This window comes from Vigna radiata, chromosome 7 (assembly GCF_000741045.1).
Source record: "Vigna radiata var. radiata cultivar VC1973A chromosome 7, Vradiata_ver6, whole genome shotgun sequence".
Lineage (NCBI taxonomy): Eukaryota > Viridiplantae > Streptophyta > Magnoliopsida > Fabales > Fabaceae > Vigna > Vigna radiata.
The window spans coordinates 42,930,376-42,953,357 of NC_028357.1; the positions used below are offsets into that span (position 1 = coordinate 42,930,376).

Below are 22,982 nucleotides of genomic sequence, written 5' to 3' on the forward strand. Positions count from 1 at the left end.
AAAATTAATTGTATCAAAATATAGAATTTCTTTATCAATAGTATAAATGAATAAAAAAACTTCTGAGACAATATATTGCTATTTTGATTTATTATTTAATTTTTTTAATACACTTTATTACTTGTAATGCTTGGATCAAAATATGGTAGTTTTAAATTTTAAATAAACAATTTTTCTTAAAGAGAACTGAAATTAAAATCTACATTTGGAGAATACTTTTCCAAACTATTGCCTAAATAAACACTTTTCCAGAAAATTCTTCACCCTGGTCTAATTTTTATCCAACTATAAAGACATGTACCCAGACCCGATACCCGAATTTGCAGAATCAGTTAGTGCATGCAATTTGCTGTGATTATTTTCTTTATATTAAGTGAATATATATATCGAAGGAGACCCTCAAAGTTCCAAACTGACCTATTCTCAGAAGCTTTCGGTGGACGAGGACGAGTTCGGGGATGATCTCGATGCAGTTGTAGCCATTTGCACTCAGGTGAATGTCATTTTCCTATTCAAAAATTAGCTTCATGATAAACCTTTTGTAGGTTTCGTCATATTGGAATAAAATAAAAATAGGACTCGTTAAAATGCTTGAAATCAATCGGTAGTGTTTAAGATGACTTCAAATAATGGTATGGTTCACTCAGTTAAGACGAGTGCCAGGTGTTCGGGGAAAAGCTTGAACCGATATATGATTTATTGAAGCATAAGAAGAAAGTTCTACAAATTCTTTGGAGTAGGACATTCTCTGAAACTTTGTATGTTCCTTGTTGTACAGTGTAGCTATCACTTATAAGTTGTATTTCTGTGTGTCTTCCTGAAATTCACATATTGATCAAGCATAAGTACCGATTTTTATTATAAATTTATGAAAAGTTATGTGGCATGTAAAATTAACGATTGAAATTTTTAATCTAATTAATGTGTCTTTTTGTGTAAATGCATTTTGTACTATATGTTGAGTCGTTTTGAAAACCGCATAATTATGATTTTTTTTTTTTTAAATTTTGATACTTCTGTACTTTTAGGATTAATTTTAATTTTTTTTGGTTTGTCCCCTCTACCTTCTAGGTTTGGCTCTGTCTTCAGATGGGGCTGCCACATTCGATCCACACCACATAATATCAGTTTATATTGGTTATATTTGGACGAATAAGAAACGGGAGAAGGTATGGTGACGTTGCTCGCTACCTATAAACTCTGACTGGCTACAGATGCTCACTCAGTACAAACTACTGAATCAGTTAGTCTTAGTCAGGTCATAGTTTAAAATATTTGATTGGGTTTTGGATAAAATCAAATCTAGATTATCCCCCATGTATTAAGCAAGGATTGGAAAACGTACATCGGTGTATTGCAGGTATGTTTTTGATTCAATTGTCATCCTTCTGTTCCTCTGTTTGAGTTTTCCTATTCATATTTGAAATATTATATCCATCTCTTGCCCTGAGGTTATCACTCCCGAATCAAAATTCCATGAGTTCATTACTTTGAATCATTTGAAGAAATAAGGAATATAAAATTGAATGGGTCTTATTTGTTAAATGACTTTGTGGTAAAAGTCTTGGGTTTTATTTTCTTCAGATTTCACTAGAGAAATCTTGAATTATCCATATTTAGATTAATGTCCTTTTTTCTTGTTTTTTATTGTTACGAGGTGAAATTTTATTTTTTCTTTGACAACTTGATTGTACCGAGTTCTCAGGTGCAAATTAGGGTTCTTAATCATGAATATCGATATTGATTATTTCAAGTTGGACATTGATGAACTTATTGGTGAATTCACTCAGGTATCAATAACATCTATGTCCAGTGATTTTCCTCATTCTGTATTTTTAGTTCAAGGAGCGTGCTTGCCATTGTTTGGATATTAACGATCCATATTTTATGTTCAATTTTGGTGACTGACAGAATGTGTCAACAACTTTGGCTGACATGAAAAGAGTATGGCTTTCGAGGAAGTTCTCCTACATATATGAAGCTTGTCCTTCTACCAACCTGGCCTTCTTTATGCAATCATTGTATGCTCATTGTATAGGTAAGGTATAGTTGGTATATGCAGGTTTGTTCATTACTCAATTGAGTTTAGTATTTATTTTTTGTGGGCAATTTGCATGTTGAATGGTTTATTCATGCTGAAAAATATTTCCAAAATTATAGAAGCAGTGATCCAATCTGAAAAGCTTGTAATATTTTTAAAAATTTACCTGAATCTGATGGGTATGTAGTATGCCATTATAGCCATTGCAGTTTTATTTTACTGGCCTTTATAGCTTTATTTCAGTATAAAAACTCCTTCATCTTCCTATGCAGGTTACATTGTTGGTACTGCTTCTTTATCACACAGATTAGGCGGCTTTTATTGCCTCTACTGTCTTTACGAGACTCAACCCTTTAATCCTTCTTTTAAGGTCTACCTATCTCTTGGTATAACAATTTTCCACTTGATAAAACAATTATGTTTAACTATACAGTTATTGGATAATTTTTGCATTGTCATGCTTACGTTTTATAATTAGTTTGGATGTGTGGAGGGAACTAGATTCATTCTGTTAATAATTGCTTTAATTTTGATTTTTCCTTGAATCAATTTAGCCTTTTAACCCAGTACCTGTATGTTTCTCTTTGAGTATGTGCTCCATCGGCGCACTTCACTAATTTGTGGTTCAGTAGTTGCAATCCAGAATGTGCCATTATCATACAATAAAAATATTCTTTCACGTGTTTAAAATTTAGTTTTTATAGCTAGAACAGGTGTGCAAAAAAATCTATTTATTCAAATCCAATCCTAAATCATACTAATCCAAATCACCTTAAGTCTATTTTGACGTATCTATTGAAATCCAATCTAATTAATTGTATTGCATGTGGATTAGTCAGTATTTTGGATTTAAAAATATCCAAAATCAATGTTCATCCTAAGAAATAGTTTGCTCAAGCAATTTTTTGTTGGTTTTGGCTGAGACATATTTTACTCTACAAAACACCACTTTAGTTTGGACTATGGCCAGAGCATTGTTAGGTCAGCCTTGGCTTGGCTTTGGCTGAGATGTCCTGGATTCGACCTCAATCAGAATATTATCGACACGAACTGAGTCAGGATGTTGTTGGGCTTCTAGCAAGGTGTCATTAGCCTACTTATCTATTATATATCTCTTTTAAGGCTAAGAATTACTGGTTTAAAATCCTAACCTAAGCTGAAACTTGTTTGCATGGCTTGATTTGTAGAAAGACCTAGAAACAAGTCAATCAGTTTAACTTGGCTAATGACCCTAAAAAGGACAATGAGTCTTGTTCATCAAATAAATTATTCTTTATTCTCTGAAGAATAATATGAAGGAAGTAAGAATAATGCATATAAGTGTTCGTATTGGCACAGGGTAAAATAGTTAGAGAAAGTCTTACAAAAAAGAAACAATTTTGTATTAAAAAAAATAATGCATAAAGGAAAAAAAGGGAAAAACTTCAATTAGAATCATGGAACACTTCTAAGAAGCATGGACACATAGATACGAACACAAATATGACAAAGATACATATACAGAGATTCGACTAAATTAAAAAATATAGGACATGGGACACTATCTCTCTCTCTCTACACACACACATATACATATATATGAGTCTATAAAAAGCTACCGACCTAAAAATCAATAGAAACAATTATAAAAATGTCTTAACAAACGAAAAATTTATGTAAAATGTCATGTTTGGTCATCTTAATTGAAAAAATACAGATTCTATATCTAGTTCATCAAGAGGTAAAGTAGCAATCTTAAGAATCTCATTATCATCCAATGAAAAGTCATCTCTTGCAATATCTCACAATTTAGTTGTTTCTTCATTGTTTTTTGAGGAGTTTCTTGAGAGAAAAGATTGGTATGAACAAATATTAGATGCTTCATCCTTTGAGGTGTTGTCTAATTAATTTTCAAAAAATGTATAAAGGAGTTGGTACTTCAATGGTTTGTAGAATGGCATATACGTGCCCATCACTAATAGCTAGGTTGGTAGAATCGAATACATGCTTTTTTTCTTGCATTTCCTGCATAGGGAAACATCCTACATCATACAGAACTTAGATATTCCCGATTACAGTATTTGTACCTCAACAATGTTGTGCTTTAGTAACTGAATTTTTTTTTTCATGTCAACTTCTTTTTGGAAAATACGTGTTTTGCATGTGTTGGTGCTTCCAAATGTGGTGAAATAATATATTGGCCAAACATTTTCTCGCTTATTGTTTAGTGCTTGGCACCAGACATGCATATGTTACATAAACTGGCTTTTCAGAAGATAGTTACTATGATGCTTGACAGAAGAAAACTATATTTTTCTTAATGTGTTGTGCAGTGTTATTTCCTGACTTGCTTCATAGCGTCACTAGAGTAGTTATTACTGAAAATATCTTCTTTTTTAATTTCATTTTATGTTTCATCCCACTTTGATGCTTCATATTTGTCCGCATTTATGTGTTCGTACAGAGGAATTAAAGAAACTTAGAATACTTGTGGCTGATGCCAAAGCCAATGATATTAAAGCGGTACCTGCTATAGTAAAGAGAATGCTCGAAAGAAATGTTTTCCTTTTTGGCTCTGTCGACTTGATTGAAGGCAGTGTTGCAGAGACTGTAAACCAACTCCAACAAATACAGAATGCCCGTATTCAAGTTGCATATGACAAGTAAACCACCAAATTACATTTATATCCGAGATCCATCTTTCCTTCACATGTTGCCATGATAATTAAGTTTGCTCTACAGCTTATTGTTTACATCTGTTCACTGTGAATGGCAGGTTATTTGACAGCTCTTCAATTGATAAATATATTCAGATGGACCTTGTAAGCACCTTAATGCTCTGTGACTTACAAAATGATTTGTTTATTTTGCTAATTACACTGGTTTGCTGTCAGATTTCTTATTGATAAGTTTATGTGAAAAGTATACTAATCTTTTCCATTTACAAGGGCTCCGATGGTATTATAAACATGATGAGATGCTGTTATGTAATTTATAACATGCTTTCTGGAACCACCTAAAATCTCAAATAAAAAATATTTTACGTATTACTCAATTTTATGTTTCTAGTTATCATGTTTCATTCTTGATATTGCCTATTTTAAATATGAAGGAATGCCTGTAATATCCCCGCAACTTCTGTAAATTAAACACTTGTGGAAAATGCTATTCAATCCTTGCTTTCATCTGGTTCTGGGTGATATTTATAATTTCAGAAGCTAATCAATCTGTCTTGAGATGTATTTCATGCGAACTCCTACTATAGACTGTATTTTTAATTGTTTGTGATTTTGTTGCATTTAACTCCCTTTCTCTTTTCCACATGCCAGGGCGTGGAAGTTGAACTCAATTTGCTTAAGAACAAGTCATTGGGATATGCTGCGGCCAAGAATGTGGCCATTCAAGGTGCTTGCCTGTTAAAATACTTTTCTTTTTTTGGAGTGGTTGCTGGTGTAAAGCAAGTTTTTTTTTTCCTTTTTCCTGTCATCATAAAAATCTAGTGCGGGCAACCTAGAAGAAACACGTATCATGATCTTTTTTTTTTTTTCCTTTTTTCCATGACTTGTTACGCTGTTGGTTTTTCTGATTTTTAAAACCAGAAAGATCTTGTCTTCCTATTTTAAGTGCAGTCATATTTTGAACGTGTTTCTTTTAAAGAATGACAACTTATATCATTGGGGGTTCACGATTTTCCAAATTGTGAATTGCTTCCCTTTTTTTTATACAAGGAAGGACAAAATGCTGTCCTCAGAACTTCTGGAATTCTTGACCTTAAGGGGAGGGTGGGGATGTTTTGGCTTTTATTGTCTGGCTGTTTCAATTTGCCAACACATGATCATTAATGTTGTCAATTATCTAATTCTATGTCCTCATTTTTCATTAGAGGCAAGCGGTATTTTAGACGTTGAAAACATAAAGCACATACAAGAAGATAAGCAACTGATTGTAGATGTAGTAGAGAAGGTTGCTAATGACTGGCATGCCCAGAAACAAGCATTTTATAAACAAACAGGATTGGGGGAGGACGATGAATATGAGAAGGAACTGGAGCAATTACTTCTAGATCATCATCCACATAGTGGAGATTCTAACCAAGATTGAAGACTATTGAAAGTAATCAAAGTTTATGTATTTGTTTCATTGACAGTTTTAACTGTCTTTTGTCCTTTAGACAGTTTTTATTAGAGACTCTTGCTTTCATGTAATGCAGTTTTTCAGTTTTTTATGTATGACAGTAACTTTTGTTTCTCTCCAAATCCTGTCTTCTCTGCATAAGGTGTGTGTGTGTGTATGCTAATGGTTTTTATCTTAAGCCCAACAGTTTTTTGTATTGAGAGCCAAGTTCTAAACCTGTGTGAGGAAGAGTAAAAGTGCATTACTGTGAGTACAGATATGGCTACAACGGATGCCACACCAGGGAATCTTCCTGTGTTTGATGGGCAAGGATATGATGATTGCTGCGTGAAGATAGAGGCTATCTCTGGCTTCCAAGAAGTTAATGATATTGTGAATATTGGCTTCCAAGAACCTCCCAAGAAAGCTCTGGAGGATCAGCAACAGACTTATAAGGCGAACAAAAAGTTGGATTGCAAAGCAAATATGGGATATGTTGCAACAGACGTATATGGATGCTTGCAAACCTAAGAAGGTACATTTGCAATCCAGGCGGAAACAATTTGAACTCTTCTCTATGACTGATTAAAAATTGATTGCTGAGTATTTTAACAAGATTCAAACCATTTTTAATGGTATGCGTGCATGTGATGAGACTGTGGAAGATATCAAAATTATTGAGAAGGTGCTTCATACCTAACCAAGATTTGGCCATATCATTGTGCCCATAGAAGAATCGAAGGACTTGGAGGCAATGTCTTTTGGGGAGTTACAGAACTCTCTTGAAGCTAATGAGCAGAGAGTGGTTGACAGAAAGAATAGTGAAAGAGCAGTAGAGCAAGCTCTACAGGCCAAAACTGGTCAGAGTAGCAAGGGGCGTGGTGGCTGGAATATGAGAGGCAGAGAGAGATTCAGAGGCAGAAGAAATGGAGACAAAAACAGTGATTTTGTTTCTCAGGAACACTCCTCTAATAGTGGCTGTGATAGGAAAGAAGGCACTTAATATAGAGGGTGAGGAAGAGATGGCAAGAAGAAAGTGGATTAGAGGAGAAAATTCGGTGCTACAATTGTAATAAATGGGGTCACTATTCGTATGAGTGTTGGCAAGATAGTGGAAACAGAAAGGGAAAGAAGAATGATGAAGCAAATCTGGTGCGAGAGAAGATGGGTCTGATTCAGACCAAGTCTTGTTGATGGCAACCACAGCCACCAACGAAGACTGCACATCCTGGTATTTAGATACAGGATGCTCAAACCTCATGACTAGGAATAGGAACTGGCTGGTTGATCTCAATCCGTGCGTAAAGAATAATGTGAAATTTGCAGATAATGGCATAATTGTGGCTGGAAGCATAGACAAGGTGCTGATCAAACGAAAAGATGGAAAATCAACCTTCATGAATGATGTGTTGTATGTTCCCACCATGAGAAAAATGTACTCAGCTTGGGACAATTGTTGGAAAAGGGCTACACAATGAACATGCGGTGGAATCATATCGAAATCTTTGATTCCAAGAACAGATTATTGATCAAGGCACCACTGTCAACCAATAGAACTTTTAAGTTGAATTTGGAAGCCACTGAAATTCAGTGTTTATCAGCCACCACTTTTGAGGAGCAGAATTGGTTGTGGCATTATAGATGTCACATTTTAAACTTTAAAAGTTGAAATCAGCTGAGTAGCAAACAAATGGTGTGTGGTATGCCACCAATTTGTCCACCTTTGAAGACTTGTGAAGGGTGTGTTGTAGGGAAACAACCAAGGAAGGTCTTCAAAGTCACTGCACCTCATAGATCGAAGCAACCACTTGGAGTGGTCTATTTGGATGTGTATTGGTCAATTGACACAACAACTCTTGGAGGTAAACAGATATTTTGTTTCCTTTGTAGATGAACTTACAAGGAAAATCTGGATATACTTGATAAAGGAGAAAAGTGAAGTGTTTATTGACTGGATATAAGCTTTGGAGTAGGCATTATAAGCAGGTTCATGCACAAGCCGTGAGCCCCTCACATGGCTGCTGCAAAATACATTCTGAGATACCAAAAGGGTACAGTTGGTTATGGTCCATTGTTTCCTAAAGGTATTGATAATAGTGCAGCTACTTTGGAGGCCTTCTCTGATTTGGACTGGAGTGGTGGCAAGGTAGAGAGGAAGAGCACGTATGACTCTGGTGGGGGTGTGTATGCTACTATTTTTTATCTTAAGCCCAACAAAGACAACAATATGAGGCGTAGGAGGGGTTACTTAATGGTTAGGGGATTCATAGGGAGTCTCAAAGAAGTAATGTGTTTTACTTTTTTCCTGTTACCAAATGAAACAAAATTGATCGTATAATGTTTAATTTCATTATTCTATGTTAATTTGTAGTATCATCACTGTTTTCGATTTCGACCGCTCCCTTCTCAAATAATTACACAAAAAGCTACTTAATTATGAAATGTCCAAATAGTAGGAATACTTTTTTATTTGATTGATTTATTATTAAATTAAATATTCGAACGTTGCCTATATGGGTTGTGCAAAATATGATCCGTCGAATACACAAACAAGCATGGGCTCAGGATCTGGTTTTGGCATAAATGACCTTTTACTTGGAGGAAACTCTTCTGTTAAAGTGTTTTGTCTTGAACGCACATATGCAAATCCTGTTCAATTAGTAATAAACAAAGAAGTGCCAGTTAAAGGCACACACAGAAAGGTCATTTGATGATAGCTTCTTCAAGAGGCAGAAAACCACGATAGAAACAGGTAATAAAAACGCTGGTAACGAAATGGTGGCAAGAAAATTCCGCTACATCTTAAATCTTCTGAAAAAACGACCTCTGCAATGACAAAGCGAACTTCAATCTCAATAAAAGGTAATCTGACTCCGCAATTTTGGAAAGCAAGTGCACAGACTTGGTTCAGTTCGGTTTTGGTTATGTTAAGCATACTGTATAACAATTTAATATTATCAATAATATTTATATTTTATATTGTGCGAGGAGCCAATTTGTGCAGGGCACTAGCGGCTGCTAGAATTGTAAGGACGGGCCAATTTTAAGCAACAAAAGATTGAAACGTGTTTAAATAACTCAAACGTAAGAGACATGTATCCACTTTGCAGTCAAATTTCAAAACACAACGTTAAATTTAGTACAGATGGAAAATTTTCTAGGCCCTCTACTCTAACTAAAGAAATACCACAACATAGATTCAAATCCAATGAGGTATAATGTAATAACTAACTAACTAACTAGATAGACTATAAACTAACTCAACCACGTGAACCCTTTGTCCCTCTGACGGCAGATGATCTATGTTGAAGGTTAGCAAACCAGATTGGGGATCGTGATTGAAATCAACCTCGTTGTTTTGCAGCAGACACCTAGTTGGTCTTGCCGACGAATAAGCCCCGAACTTCCCACACCCTTTCATCTCCACACGAACCAACGACTGGTTATCCCCCACTTCATACACCAGCCCTTCAACGGCACCACCACCATTGAACATGTTCAAAAGTCCAATAGGGGAAAAGCTGTAACCAGGACCCAAAACCTTCACAGGCGCAACAGCAAACACCTCGTGTTCCAACACCTTAAGGGACACCGGCAGAGCCACATTGCGTGGAAGCACCGTGAGCTGCCCAGATTGGTGACCGTACAACGCGCAATCACCGTTCCAATCGCCATCACCGGCAGCCTCCGCAATCAGATGCACATCACCACCTCTCACAAACCCAGTGATGGCAGCAGAAACCGTGTCATGAAACGCATTCTTCCTCTCAGCGGCACTCCACGCAGCCCCTTGGCAGTTATAAACTCCCAACACCCCTCCGAACTTGTTCATGTTCCATATTTTCAGTAAACTAACTCCGTCACGGGCCGGGTCACTGAACAAGCAGTCTTTAGTGGGCCTCCCGGGAAGACGGGCCCGAAGCACCGACCCATCTGGCAGAACCATCTTCTTAAGCAGATCAAAATCATGCTTCCCCGGCGCGTCGCTCACATAGAGCGGCCCACCGCTGATGGCCCTAGCGGAGGCGTGGTACTCCGCGGCAGGATGAAGCGAATGAAACATATCCCAATCGGGTAACATGATCTCCCCGAGGAAGACGCTATTGTACGCCACTGACGCAATGTGGATAGTGTGTGAGACCGGATCACGCGGGTAGAAATCATCCGAAGCCCTCACCACCGCCGTCTGTTTGGAGCAGTAGAGCGCGTCCGTATTGTGGCTCATGCAGGCGATACACCCGTTGTCAGGGAAGTTTCTAGAAATAGAAGCGTCCAGTGCCTGATGGTACTGTCTGGTAAGTTCCACTCTTCCCCCAAGACCCGCACCCAGAGTCTCCAAAATGCACTGCACATCCACCTTAACGCCGTCTACACCCGCAGACGCCAGATAACTGTGCAACTCGTCGTAAAACGTGAATACCTTCTTAGGGTTCATAAGTCCCAAACCCTGAACCGCGAGCACGTCGCTTTTCCACGTCGGCTCGTTCTCCTTCACTCCGCTCGACACATTCGGGTACTTCATCACCGAACCGTACTCCTCCATCTCCTTCACCCCTGGACGAACCCCGCCCCAGTAACCCGTGATTGCGTGCCACACATACACGTGCTTCACCTCCAGCTTCTTCTTCGCTATGTCCACGATGTTCTTAATCCCTAATCCCGGTTCCTCCTCCTTCTGAAATTTCGCGTTCTCTTTTATCCCCGTCAGCCTCTGCAACGAGCTCGAGTTTTCTTTCACCTTGTCGTCGTCGTCGTCGCCGCCGACGGACTGCCAACCGTCGTCGATGATGACGAACTTCGGCGGCGTGCCACCGCTTCGGAGAGATTGGATTCCGGTCTCCACTCCTTCCTGAGTAACTTGCTGGTAGAACGCGTCCCAGGTGCACCAGCCGAAGCAGTCCACGATGCCGGGAAGCTTCTTCTCGTGGCGGAGGCGGAAGGTGTTGAGGTGGTTCCTGACGGCACGGAAAGCATGATGAATGGTGGCGAATGGATCGGTGCCGGCACTAATGAAGATTGCATGGCTAAACGACGACGCTTTGGTGTCTGCATCACCACTCTCGAGGCATAGTTGAAGGTGATCGTTGGAATTCCCCTGTAGACACGCTCTGAAGGAGCCTTCTACAAGAGGGAGAAAAACTGTGTACACGATCTGATTCTGGCTGTTGGTATCGCTTTCCGATTCGAGGTGGGACCCGTCTTTGGTTTCTACCAATAGAAACTGAGTCTCCAAAGGAATTTCGGCCCCTCTGTCCCCCATTTTCTGCGCCATCCACCACAGCTTGAACCGGAAGCAAGCCATGAACCTCACATCCCTCAAGGTTCCCAACGAAACCACGTGTCTGCTATCTTCCTTCTCCATATCCACTCCCAGAAACATTCCTTCTACCGTGGATGTCTCCACCACGTTCTCCTGTATTCCTGTCAGAATCGTTCGCTCCTTCACCACCAGCTTCCCCTCCGAAACGCGAACAACAGGTTTTATCGTCATCTCTTCAGCTCCCTCTACGCTCCTCTGCAATTAAATCAAACCAATTATTCATCTGCCCAATGGAACTAAAATGAAATTTCGAATTTAGGGGTTTTATTAATCTATACCTTGAATGACACCACTGGAAACACTCGATTAAAAAAATGTCTGCGAATTCGAAAACATGGAGATGGAAACCATTGCCGTTAGCAACATAAAAAAACGACTGGATAAATAAAATGGAAGAAAAAAGACAAGATTAAGATGATGAGGGATCTATACCAGAAGTTGGGAGTTGCTTCTTATTTGGCGATCTTAGATGAATACCTGAAAGAATAGTGATTGGATGAGTTGAAAGAGATCGGGATTTGGTATTTATAGGAAAGGATGTAGTGTGACATAGATTGGAAACCATTGTTAACATCTTCCTTATCACTCTCGTCAAACAAACGAACATCATCCTCTCTTTACATATTGTTAACTGTCTTAAATAATATAATATCTCTTCGAAAAAAAAAACAAAAACAAAAATATCTGTGGCTGGCTGGTCCAACTTGCGCTTTTTTGACATTGGATGGGGTCGCCACGTTGGATCCACGCCCACACAATTCCACTTAATAATTAAGAAAGAAATAAAACGAAGTAAAACTAGAAAACGTGATACGACACCAATGTTTCTTATGTTGCACACCTGTACGATTTTCGTTGGGTAAAATTAAAATTTGCAAAAGAAAATTTTTGGTTGTAAGGGCTATTCATCTCTGTTGCTTACGCCTGCACTTTGCATTGGGAAGCTCAAATACACAACCGCGTTACTTGGCCTGATATGTTAGTGTTTAATGTATGGGTTAAGTATAAGAATTTTTATAATTGGTTTTTAAATTTTCTTGTCTTGTCGTGGTAGTCAAGCTATTAGGTTTAATTTAAGACACTTAGTTTGACGTAAGTTCCGATATACTCCTATTATTGGAAAAAATGATTGTAAGTGACTATTTCCTATTGGCCGAATGTCCATTATTGGGTTATGTCACGAGAGCCCATTGATTGATACGTATTTTGGATTTAGAAAAAGACATTATCATACTTTAGCTAGGTGAATTGGAACTAACGTGATTTTGCAGAACATAATTGCAAATAACTTGGGAATATGGAAATGATCCATCCACTTGGCCAAGTGGCTAGTGGTTGGATACTGGACACGGGCACAAGTTCCAGACTCACTAAACCATTTCATCGTTTTTAATTATATAAAACGGGCTTTCGATTTTGTTATGAATTTTTTTAGCTCAATCATTGGAATAAATTATTCATGCATGTTGGATTTTGCCTGGGAGGATAAGATTTTGTGGCTGGTTGATGAGGGTAGGTTTAAGCCATATCAAGATATTATACTTCAAGGATCAATGGATGTCAGAGACAATGTAGAAAATAACTAGATGCAAGGTACTTACTCTTTCATTTTCTAATCCACTGTCTTTTTAACATTCCTCTTAAAGAGTTTATGTACTGTTCGCACACAATGTATTTATTTGGTTATTGTTGAAATCTTATATGCTTATTAATAATTTGTCTAGATAACTTAGTATGAGAGTGTTCATTGAGTTGGTTATTCAATGACTTAATCAGATTTAATCCGATTTTAAATTATGTTGGTATTATTTCTGATTGGATCAAATTGGATTCGGTTCAATTCAAATTACCATACTCTTACATATAGGTTAGATATGTTCACTTGTTTGTCTGTCATTCACCATGGGGTCACCTATATTGAATCTCAACTTTAACATTAAACAAACAAACATAACATTCTTGTGATGGTGCATTTTCTCCATATCAACCTTAACATACTCGTCTTTATTGTTATTATTTAATTTATTATACTATATTTTATTTTAATCAATTATAAAATTAGCTTTTAAGTTTAAATTATTATAAAAGTTAGAAGAAGAAAAAACACACCTTCCTGCTATTCTTCGCATACAAGAAAATAAAGTTGGATGAAGAGATTTTTTTCAATTATTCCCTCGTTTTTTCAACATTCATTGCATTTCTCTGCTTGTAAAGTTTTCACAGCTGGAAACAAACATATCATGATAGTGCTTTGGAGTTTGGGTAAATGGTATTTATGCATAACTTTATTACAATCAAATGTTGCTTTAAAATTAATTTAATTTCATTAAAATCAAATGTTGCTTTCTTCAACGGAAAATGAATTATTTTTGTTGTGCTCCAAAACTTTCCCTTAAGACCTTATGGATTGATTACCTCTGAAAATGATGGTTGTGGAATTGTGGATGAGCCAAGAGTCGAGAGAGATAATGGTAACTTAGAGCTGGCCATAGCCAAAAGACATGACAAGGGACATTGAATAATCATAAAATGACATCTTCATTTTAGAGTTATTTTATTGAATTTTAATTTATTTTTTATGAATTCTAATGTTATATTATTTTAAAAGAAAATTATCATAGAAATATTTAATATAATAGTATTTGTTCTTACTTAATTTGGTCAAACAATATAAAAAGTAGGTGATGCGTGACTGAACTCCAAATCACCGTAAAAAGAAAAGGTCCATTTACAAAAATTTCCACACTCATTAATAAGAAAACATGGATGAGTATTTAGGAATAAGAGTCATTATGAAATGCATATTGGTTATAATAATTGTATTTATAGATTTTATAAACGTGTTGATACACAACATATAATAATAGATATAATAGTTATTGTCAAATTATTAATGGAAATCACATAAATAGTATATTAACAAATATATCTCAAAGTATATTAACAGATAATCAAAATATCATATATGGATCTTTTTATTAGATATTTGCGTATTGAACCTATTTTGATAGAAATATTTAATATAACGTTATTTTATTCTTATGATCAATAATTTTCTTGTTCTAATACAAATTTTTTATAACACGTAAGTTTCAAAATTATAATTCTTAGAATGAAAATATTCTTAGTTTATATGACATTAATTATACTCATTTCATGCATTTTTTTTTTCTGGTACGTGATGTGATTTACGATTAATAAAAGCATTTTGTTAAATTAATTTTAGTTGATTTAATAACTTTTCCTTCTTCAATCTTAAAAGCCAACTGCTCAATATAGATATGTAAAATTAAGAAAATTGGTCCTTCAGTCTGGTGAATAGCCTAACCCCCACATATGTAATTGATTACTTATTACTTACAAGAAGTTATTATATAGTGACATTCCTTATTTTTTTTGTGATTTAAAATTTGCTAATAAGACAGGTTAAAATAGATTTCAGCTGATAATTCAGGCTCCCATAAATATAATACAATTTATAAGCAGCATTCAAAGCAAGTCAGATAGTTTTTATCAGCATCTGCAATATAGCTTCAGGATCTCTTATTATCTCCTCAATGCTTTCTTGCGAATCATCGTTACCTTGTGTAAAGTCAGCACTAGTGTAAGTTCTAATTCCTGGGCCATGTCCTCCAGTATCCCTCTCCCTTCCTTGCTGTGCACGCCTAACTTCCTTTTGATGCTCAGTCAGTTCTAGCCTCCTCTTTTTACGACTTAAAGGAGGTGTCTCTTGTAGTTTATCCAACACTAGTTCCACCCTCTTAGAAGTGCTGTTATGTTTGGCAGAGACCCTATATCCCTGTGGAGCATCATTGGCTTCCTCGGGAGATTGACATTTCTGAAGACATGGTAGGCTTCTCTTCTGGAGCTTTAATCTTCCATTTCTGGATAGCCTGTCCAGGACACAAAGAAGACTGGAGGGGAAATCCAAAATAATTTGCTGACCAAATGTAGAATTCCAAAAGTTGATGGTTGGTTCTGAAATAGAGGGGTATGGGTGATTGAGAGTTTTCTCAAATAGAGGTTCATGTAGTTTGAGAAAAGCGGAACCAAAGTTTATAGGAGGTTGACTTCTTCTTAAGCAGCTTAGAATTTCGGTCCATAGAAGTTGGAGTTGGTTGTTTGCTTTATCATCCTGCGTTCCCATATTTGATAGCCATTCAAGCAGCGGGAAGGAAACAATCTGCATAAAAGTATAAGGAATATTAAGGGTAGGTTGATGAAACCAAAATTATCATGTAATTGTCAATTTGGTAAGCATAATGAAAGTCATCTGCAGCAACTAATTGTTTTTAAGGCATCCACCTTTGTGCAGTTCTTGGATGAAAAGGCAAACAGAATGTTATAAGAGTCTTTATTCTTTAGCCGGTATGATAACTGAGTTGAGCCTTCTATCATGGACTAATTAGTAGTAGTAGTGAAGTAAACCCTCACCCTCTAAGTTGCAGCATATAAATAAATACACGTTTCATAAAAGCTACTTCAACGAACTAAGTATGAATAGAAGGAACAAACCTTTAGAAATTGAAGAATATCTTGCTTCCAGTGAAGGCAACTAATAAAGCATGCCAACGCAGAATATAGCCTGGTATTTATGAAGTAACAGTCAAGTAGAGTTACTAATTAAACAACCACGAATGCATTACAAGAGACAGCTTATATTACTTACCTTGAGGTGCCAACAAATCCAGGCAGTTCAGGCACTGGGTCTCGCACCATTTTTATTCTCAATAAATTCATATACCTGAAATGTGACATAAAAATGATCAGTAGAAACTTAGATGTAAAATTCTTCATTTTGCACTTGCTTGACACATCCATTAACAGCAATTAGAGTAGGTTAGGTAATACGCAAAGGTCGTGTTACAGTCAAAATAATACTTATACATGCTAAGTAAAGCAGCAAAATACAAATAAGCAAGTCAATTACTTGAATAAGTTGTGATCATAATCTCTAAATGCTAATAACTTCACGCAAGAAATAGAATAGACACCTACATATAAAATTAAAACAAAAAGACTAGTATATGTCAAAATGCCAGTGACATTGCTTTTACATCCCCAACTCAACACAGGACGATAGAAATATTAGGCTAACAAAAGAGTACATCCATTTGAAGATGCACTGTTTCTACCATTCAACTTTTATCATCAAAAGATATGAAACAGATACCCCACACAATAAAAAATAGATATGGCAATCACGTATTAAACAACTAGAGAGGCTCATCATATCCTTACAAAGCATATTGAAACTTACTTGGTAACAAATTTTAAGCAGTTCGTTATACAGAACAATATTTTCCTATCACGGTCAAATTTACTTTTGTCCAATTCAGAAACTAATTCCAAAGTCTGAATCTGTTCTAGAATGCAAATCAAGAAATTGCCAGATAAATGAAGGAAACCAAGATCCACATCATTGCTTGTTAAATCAAAATCAGCACCGCTCTCAACCATGCCACTATTTTCATCAAGGTAGCTGCTTAACAACAAGCACAGGTCCCCCGAGAAATTGGTGGTTGATGAACATCCAGTGAACAAAGTACAAAGAGATCCATGAAGTGCTTTCCATGTTTGAATAACCAGTTCAAATCTCGGCTTTCTTTCTGGTGATACAGGATATTTGTCCAAAGAGCCACTAGCTGTCACGGTCATTCTTGGAACTTCAGAAAGTGCCAGGATGGGATAAATTAAAAGATGGCATATGGAAGAATATACAGTGCTGTCAGACATGGCTTCCTGTAATGACTTGCAGTTTGGATCAGATACACAGTAGTTTAGACCTTGAGCTAATGCTACCCATATGTTTAAGTAAATTGGTTGAACGTGTCTATACAAGAAACTAATGCTGGTGAGGAGATCTTCCAGGGGATCATTTGAAGAAAACATAAATTTGAAATATTCACACATCCTTTGTGATACGTGATCTGTTTGATGGGATTTCATGGTTAACTGAACCATCATGTAGAAGTACAGTGCTGTCAAATAAACCAATGGAGAAACCTTATCCATATGAGAAACACAACCGACACTGAGAAATTTTAGATGTTTATTATGATCAACTGATTGCATGTCTTCAATGTACTTCAGATCTAAAGAAATTCTGTACAGAGGAGATCCCAAGATAGAAGGACCTAACTCCTTTGTGATAGCATCTATGACCTGAACGGAAGTACAATAAACATCATAATTTTCTCCAACATCCGAGCACAAATCTTCACATACTTTCTTGATGAATGTTATTAATGAGGTCAAGCACTGCATAATACCTCCATAATTAGTAGATGGACTTTCAACATGCAGTTTGACTCCTTTCAGAGTATGTATAAATAACTTCAGAGCAGCATCATAAACATGACTTCTATGATCATAAGTGACAGTTGGCAGAGATGCTTGATGGACCACATGAAAAATCGTACTCAGATAAAAGTCCAATTTATCGATATTCCAGGGCATCCATGTAATTTGGTGTTGCTTCCAAGAGCATTTTCCAGACTGAGAATGTCCGTTTTCAGAGTTTCTGTGGCTTACCCGGTCAGTTGACCGGTAGAGGACCTCCCCACTCTTCTGTGAAATACTATCAGTGAGCAGATCGAGGCCCAGGCTCCATAAGCAGATGTTCTTGCTATCAGGTTCATTCTGAAATATTAATTTAAGTATAGGCTCTAAAACTATTTTTATCATTGATGGTTCATTGACAGAGATATCAAGCTTATGTAGCAAATAACACCATGTGTTTAAGCAGGATGAATGAACTGATATATCACATTTACTGGACATGATGCCAATAAGTGGCGTCATTATTAGCTTTATGCTTTTGGAAAAGCCATTTGCTTGATCATCACAATTTTTCCTTCCTGATAGAGAATCCTCCTCTGCTGATGCGTTTTTCTTGGAAACCAATATTGGACCATGAACAAGAGCATCAGTAAGACCTTCCCAAGCAACCTGCACATAAGGCACGTGAAAGAGTTACATAAACAACAATAAGTAAATGATGTTAACACCTAGTAAGTGTTCTGTTCATTGGTAGAGTGAAGGGGGAAGCATAGAGAGGGAGAGAACTGATTTTGTGTGTTTGGTAGAGGGAGAGTAGAGAAAAAATAATTTGTGGAACCCACTATATTGTTTCTCATTTCATTTATACTCTATCAAACTAAATATTCAATTTTATTTCTTATTTATTCACTTTTCTCAACTTAATTCTTCTCTACTTTCATTTCCTCTGTTTATTTCCTCAAAACCAAATACAGCATGAACGTCAACCATAATTATTTAAGCCACTTTCTATCATGTCACTTTAAATATTGAACAGGTTTACATCCCAAATAATAGTTCATCTTTACGAATCATGGATGAGATTAAAGCAAACCAGTAGATTATATAATACCAGCGTAGCAATTTGAACTTGAGGGTCAAGATCTGTAAATGTGCGTTCAGGAATTTTTAGCATATCATTAACGAGATGCCTACTCTTTATTAAAGCATGGGATCCAAGCATTCGGACAAACCATCCCCATGCACAAATAGCTTGCGTCTTCATACCATTTTCTAGCAAAACCTTCATCCCACTGAGCAATTTTATCTTCATATCTTTGATAATAACCTAATGGACAAAAAAAGGTAAGTTGACAATAACACTAAAGACAACGAGTTTAAACTTCAAACCACTATGTGAACCTTACAGACCAAGCATGATATGTCACGAACAATACAAATTTGATTTCCATTTTGCACTACCATAAAAATAATTTATATATATAGTAAGGTTGGGCACTGGATTTAAAAAAAAAAAAAACTAATCTATATCCAATCCAAATCCAAGAAATTTGATTGGGTTGAAATCCAAATCTATTTAATTGGAAAAAATTGATTATGATTTATTTAATATAATTTAAATTAGTTTAAATTCATATCCATTTACTTTGAATAGAAGTGGCATCAAAACCTGGAAATTTAGTTCATGAATTCAATTTCAGTTTTATTTAAATTAATTTAGTTATATTTACTAAATAAAGAAGATATTTTTCAAAATTAAATTGGTAATTTTGGGAAAGTGAGTGATCATATACAGGTGTTGTTAGCACGATGGCTCAACAAAAAGATACATGTATTTGGTGATTCTAATTGAAGTTTTTTCCTTTTTCCTGTGTTACTTTTTCTCACTGTTTAATTATTTTTGCATATAATTTTTTTTCACATATTTTGATCATGTGACAATATGATGAGCACTTATATATGCTCTATATGTCCATCGAATTTTAATATGATGACTTTTCCATGCAGAAATTTTCTTATTTCCTTTAATATCAGTCCTTAATATGTACAAAGAATTATTTATGTGATGAACAAGAGCCAGTGGCCTTTATAAGTTGGTTGGCCTAATTCAGCCTATTTGCTCGTTTGTAGATTATTCTATAATACAGGTCATGTTAACAAACTTTAAAAGGTCATCATACTTAGGCCTTGAAAGAGTTTTCTAATTGGTATAAATCAATGATGTTCCAGATCAAGACCGTGCCAAGGATGTCCCATCCAAGGTCAACCCATCAACACTCCAACTATGTTCTAAACCAAAGAAACAGTTTGCGTATAGAGTAAAAAATTATCAGGCGAAAGCAGCCAAAATTTATCTTGACCAAATGATTTTTAGGATGAACGTTGATTTTGGTTCTTCTTAAATCTAAATCCAATTAAGTGGAGTGAACTGAAAATCCAAAGATATGGACCCATTAAAATGGACTTAAAGTGATTTATATCGGTATGATATGAATTCGATTTCAATATTTGGATATTTTGTACATGCCTAAAATTTAGGTTGCAAGGATTACAAGTATGCACAAAGAAACAAACTTGCCAAGATAAAATATTGTAGTTTGGTATCCATTGTGTTGAAAGTCTGACATTAATTAGAAATAAAATCAATTTAAATTATATATGTGGATGAAAACGTCACCTTATAAATTGATTTTGAGAGATTGAGTGAAAATTGTTATTTATTGGATATATTATATCATCTGCTATTGGACCATTCATTACTGTCTAGTTCCACACTCAAAATATATATATTTCGGCATGAGGAGTGTAGTCTTGACAGCTTAAATAGCTATAATATAATCATGCCCATGCACTAGAGTACGGATCCATCACTTTATATTGAAATCACAAAAATGTTTTGGTACCTTAGAAAGATCCAGAGAAGGAGGAATGACTGTGGATCTGATCTTCAACAGACACCTTTCTGAGGCATCCCTCTCCCTTTTATCTGTGCTGAGAAGTCTTCTGTATATTGGGGGAGCCCATATATGGGATGAGCCTTTCATTTGCTCGCTTAATTGACCTGATAGCTTCATTACAGCCTGCAAGTCAAAGGTTAAAAGATCAGTATCATTAGAAAACTGCTAACCTAAAGATGACTTTCAAAAATAAATATGCAACGAGAACCAGACAACTACAATCACCAGGCCTGCATAAAAGAACATCATCTCTAATTAGTGAGTGTTTAAAAAAACATGATCAAGAAGCCAATATAACATTAAAAGATTTGAAATACATGGGCACGGTTTTGCTTTCAAGGTTATAGTAACATGTGATAGTGACAAGATATATATTTAGCGCTGAGTAAAAACACTGGTTATTTTTATCCTCTCTGCAATATATTTTAAGTGGAAAATGCTCATCAACTTGGTAAGCATTGCTGAAAACACAACAAGGGGGAATTGGTTGATCTATAAACCTTCTAAAATGACTAAAAAGTCTGGAGTTCGTTTATTTTGTTCCTAATTTTATTTGAAAAAACTTAAAAGCAGTTCTTTAGGTTCTTTTAAGGCTATCCTATAAGCCAAATTAAAGTTTCACCTTAGTGAATTATGCAACTGTGGTGACTTTAAATACAATTTTTATTGTGGAATTATTGAAGTTTAAATATGATAATTGGGAAACAGCAAAAACAACTAAGGAACTACATATAAGTTATTTCAAATATTATTTGACCTCGTAAAGCACCGACAATAAAGAAGGGAACTGTACCTGTGTAGCTTCAAATGTTGTGGACAAAGAACCCATGGGATTGTCTAGGGCATGAACAATTGCCCGTAACAAATAGTGAAAGTGAGTAACAAGAAATGTTGCACCCAACTGTTGGACAGACAAGCACCATACCCCTAAATTACAAGCAGACTGTAGCAACAGTCAAGAGAGATAATGTAAACAACTAAACATAATACATAAAAACTCTACTAAAACTGAAAACACTAATCAATATTAAAAAGAACATCATACGAGCCTTTAATTTTGTGGTTGTAATAAGTTTGGGCAATGTAGTCAGAACCAAATTGGCATCATCCACTGCAAAAGCAAGCAAAAATAAGCTTTACACAAAACCAAATCGATAGGTTGAAAAACAACTGCGAAACCAGATACCTCGAAGGACGCAAACAATGGATGGATGATAAAGCATGAACCCCAAACACTTCAACGCTTGAGTTGCACTGACAGATAATTAAATAAATTAATTAATGGAAATCCTAATTCTACAGAGAAAACAAAGAAAGAGGTTAAAACGATTGAATGGTGAGAAAGTGGAAGTTTGTGCTCACATTTCTTCGTCGTGGTCGTCGACGATGTCGGAAACAATGGAGGAGATTATGGATTGGGCGGAGTGAGCGAGGAATTGAAGCGAAGAAGCGTTGACGCAAGAATGTTGCTGAAATTGCAAGAGGGATGAATAGCCTGAGGATTTGTTGAACTTGTCGTCTGAAGAAATTAAACTGTGGATTTCTTGAATCTCTTCTGACATCGTTTTCTTACAATGATTTCTGAAGGACGAAACAACTCAGTCGCAGTCTCACACTACCTCGTCGGCGCGCCGGAGAGAGACGCCAGAAACCAATCCTTCGCGCCAAAACCCAGTTTCGCGGTAAACCCCTCACACAGGAAAAATGCTCTTTAATTGATTAAAAATGCTATCAGAAATAAGTACTTTAAAAATGAGGTACTGACCCTTTTTCATTGATATTTTTTATTTCTTAAATGTTTGGTTCTACGTAATAAATATTTTTAAACGGATATTTGATTATGTGTTTCTCAATGTAAAAAAATTGATTGATGAATACAAATAATTTGAGAATTTTGGGATAGTTAATATGAATTGTTATTCTAAATATCAATTTAAAATATAACATAAATTAATTATAAATTTTTATTTATAATAGAAATTATTTTACATCAGTAATTTTTAATTTATAAAATAATATTTAAATTAGTTAATATAGTGATTAATTACTTTTTATTTATTGTTATTTAATCATTTTCTAGACAAATAATCCTTTAGTTGTGACAGGGGTTTTTATTTTCTTATACATGCCATTTAGTTTTTTCTTTTTACTTTTCAAAAAGAATCAGACAGAACTAAAAGGTATATAAAACATTATTCGCAAAATATTTTGTATATGATATGTGAATATATTAACTTATGCAAGTAACGTTATTTAAAGACATTGCATTGCGAGGACAAAAGTAATGTAC

At 35.7% G+C, this 22,982-nt stretch overlaps 3 protein-coding genes across 4 annotated transcripts; 1 reads left to right on the forward strand and 2 right to left on the reverse strand.

Annotated features, from left to right (window-relative positions):
- The first annotated feature begins 271 nt into the window (after positions 1-271).
- LOC106765455 lies at positions 272-8,497 on the forward strand. The gene is made up of 9 exons (XM_022783791.1): positions 272-493; positions 1,072-1,360; positions 1,706-1,790; positions 1,912-2,038; positions 2,314-2,427; positions 4,485-4,683; positions 4,797-4,842; positions 5,350-5,425; positions 5,904-8,497. The coding sequence occupies exons 3-9, from the start codon at positions 1,728-1,730 to the stop codon at positions 6,119-6,121; spliced, it is 843 nt and encodes a 280-aa protein (XP_022639512.1). The 5' UTR covers positions 272-493; positions 1,072-1,360; positions 1,706-1,727; the 3' UTR covers positions 6,122-8,497.
- A 704-nt stretch (positions 8,498-9,201) lies between these two features.
- Positions 9,202-12,064, reverse strand: LOC106769143 (probable galactinol--sucrose galactosyltransferase 6). 2 transcript variants are annotated; one of them, XM_014654632.2, is made up of 3 exons: positions 11,886-12,064; positions 11,732-11,771; positions 9,202-11,648 (listed from the first exon to the last, which is right to left on the reverse strand). In XM_014654632.2, exon 3 carries the CDS (start codon positions 11,622-11,624, stop codon positions 9,369-9,371), a length of 2,256 nt encoding a protein of 751 aa, XP_014510118.1. In that variant the 5' UTR covers positions 11,625-11,648; positions 11,732-11,771; positions 11,886-12,064; the 3' UTR covers positions 9,202-9,368. The 2 variants fall into 2 exon arrangements, with proteins under 2 accessions (XP_014510118.1, XP_014510117.2); XM_014654631.2 differs by having other exon boundaries at positions 11,732-11,787.
- A 2,813-nt stretch (positions 12,065-14,877) lies between these two features.
- On the reverse strand, positions 14,878-22,386 carry LOC106765754. Its single transcript, XM_014650478.2, has 10 exons — positions 22,055-22,386; positions 21,879-21,946; positions 21,742-21,803; positions 21,486-21,635; positions 20,639-20,815; positions 18,847-19,062; positions 16,714-18,404; positions 16,123-16,197; positions 15,969-16,038; positions 14,878-15,636 (listed from the first exon to the last, which is right to left on the reverse strand). The coding sequence occupies exons 1-10, from the start codon at positions 22,252-22,254 to the stop codon at positions 14,953-14,955; spliced, it is 3,393 nt and encodes a 1,130-aa protein (XP_014505964.1). The 5' UTR covers positions 22,255-22,386; the 3' UTR covers positions 14,878-14,952.
- Positions 22,387-22,982: the final 596 nt, after the last annotated feature.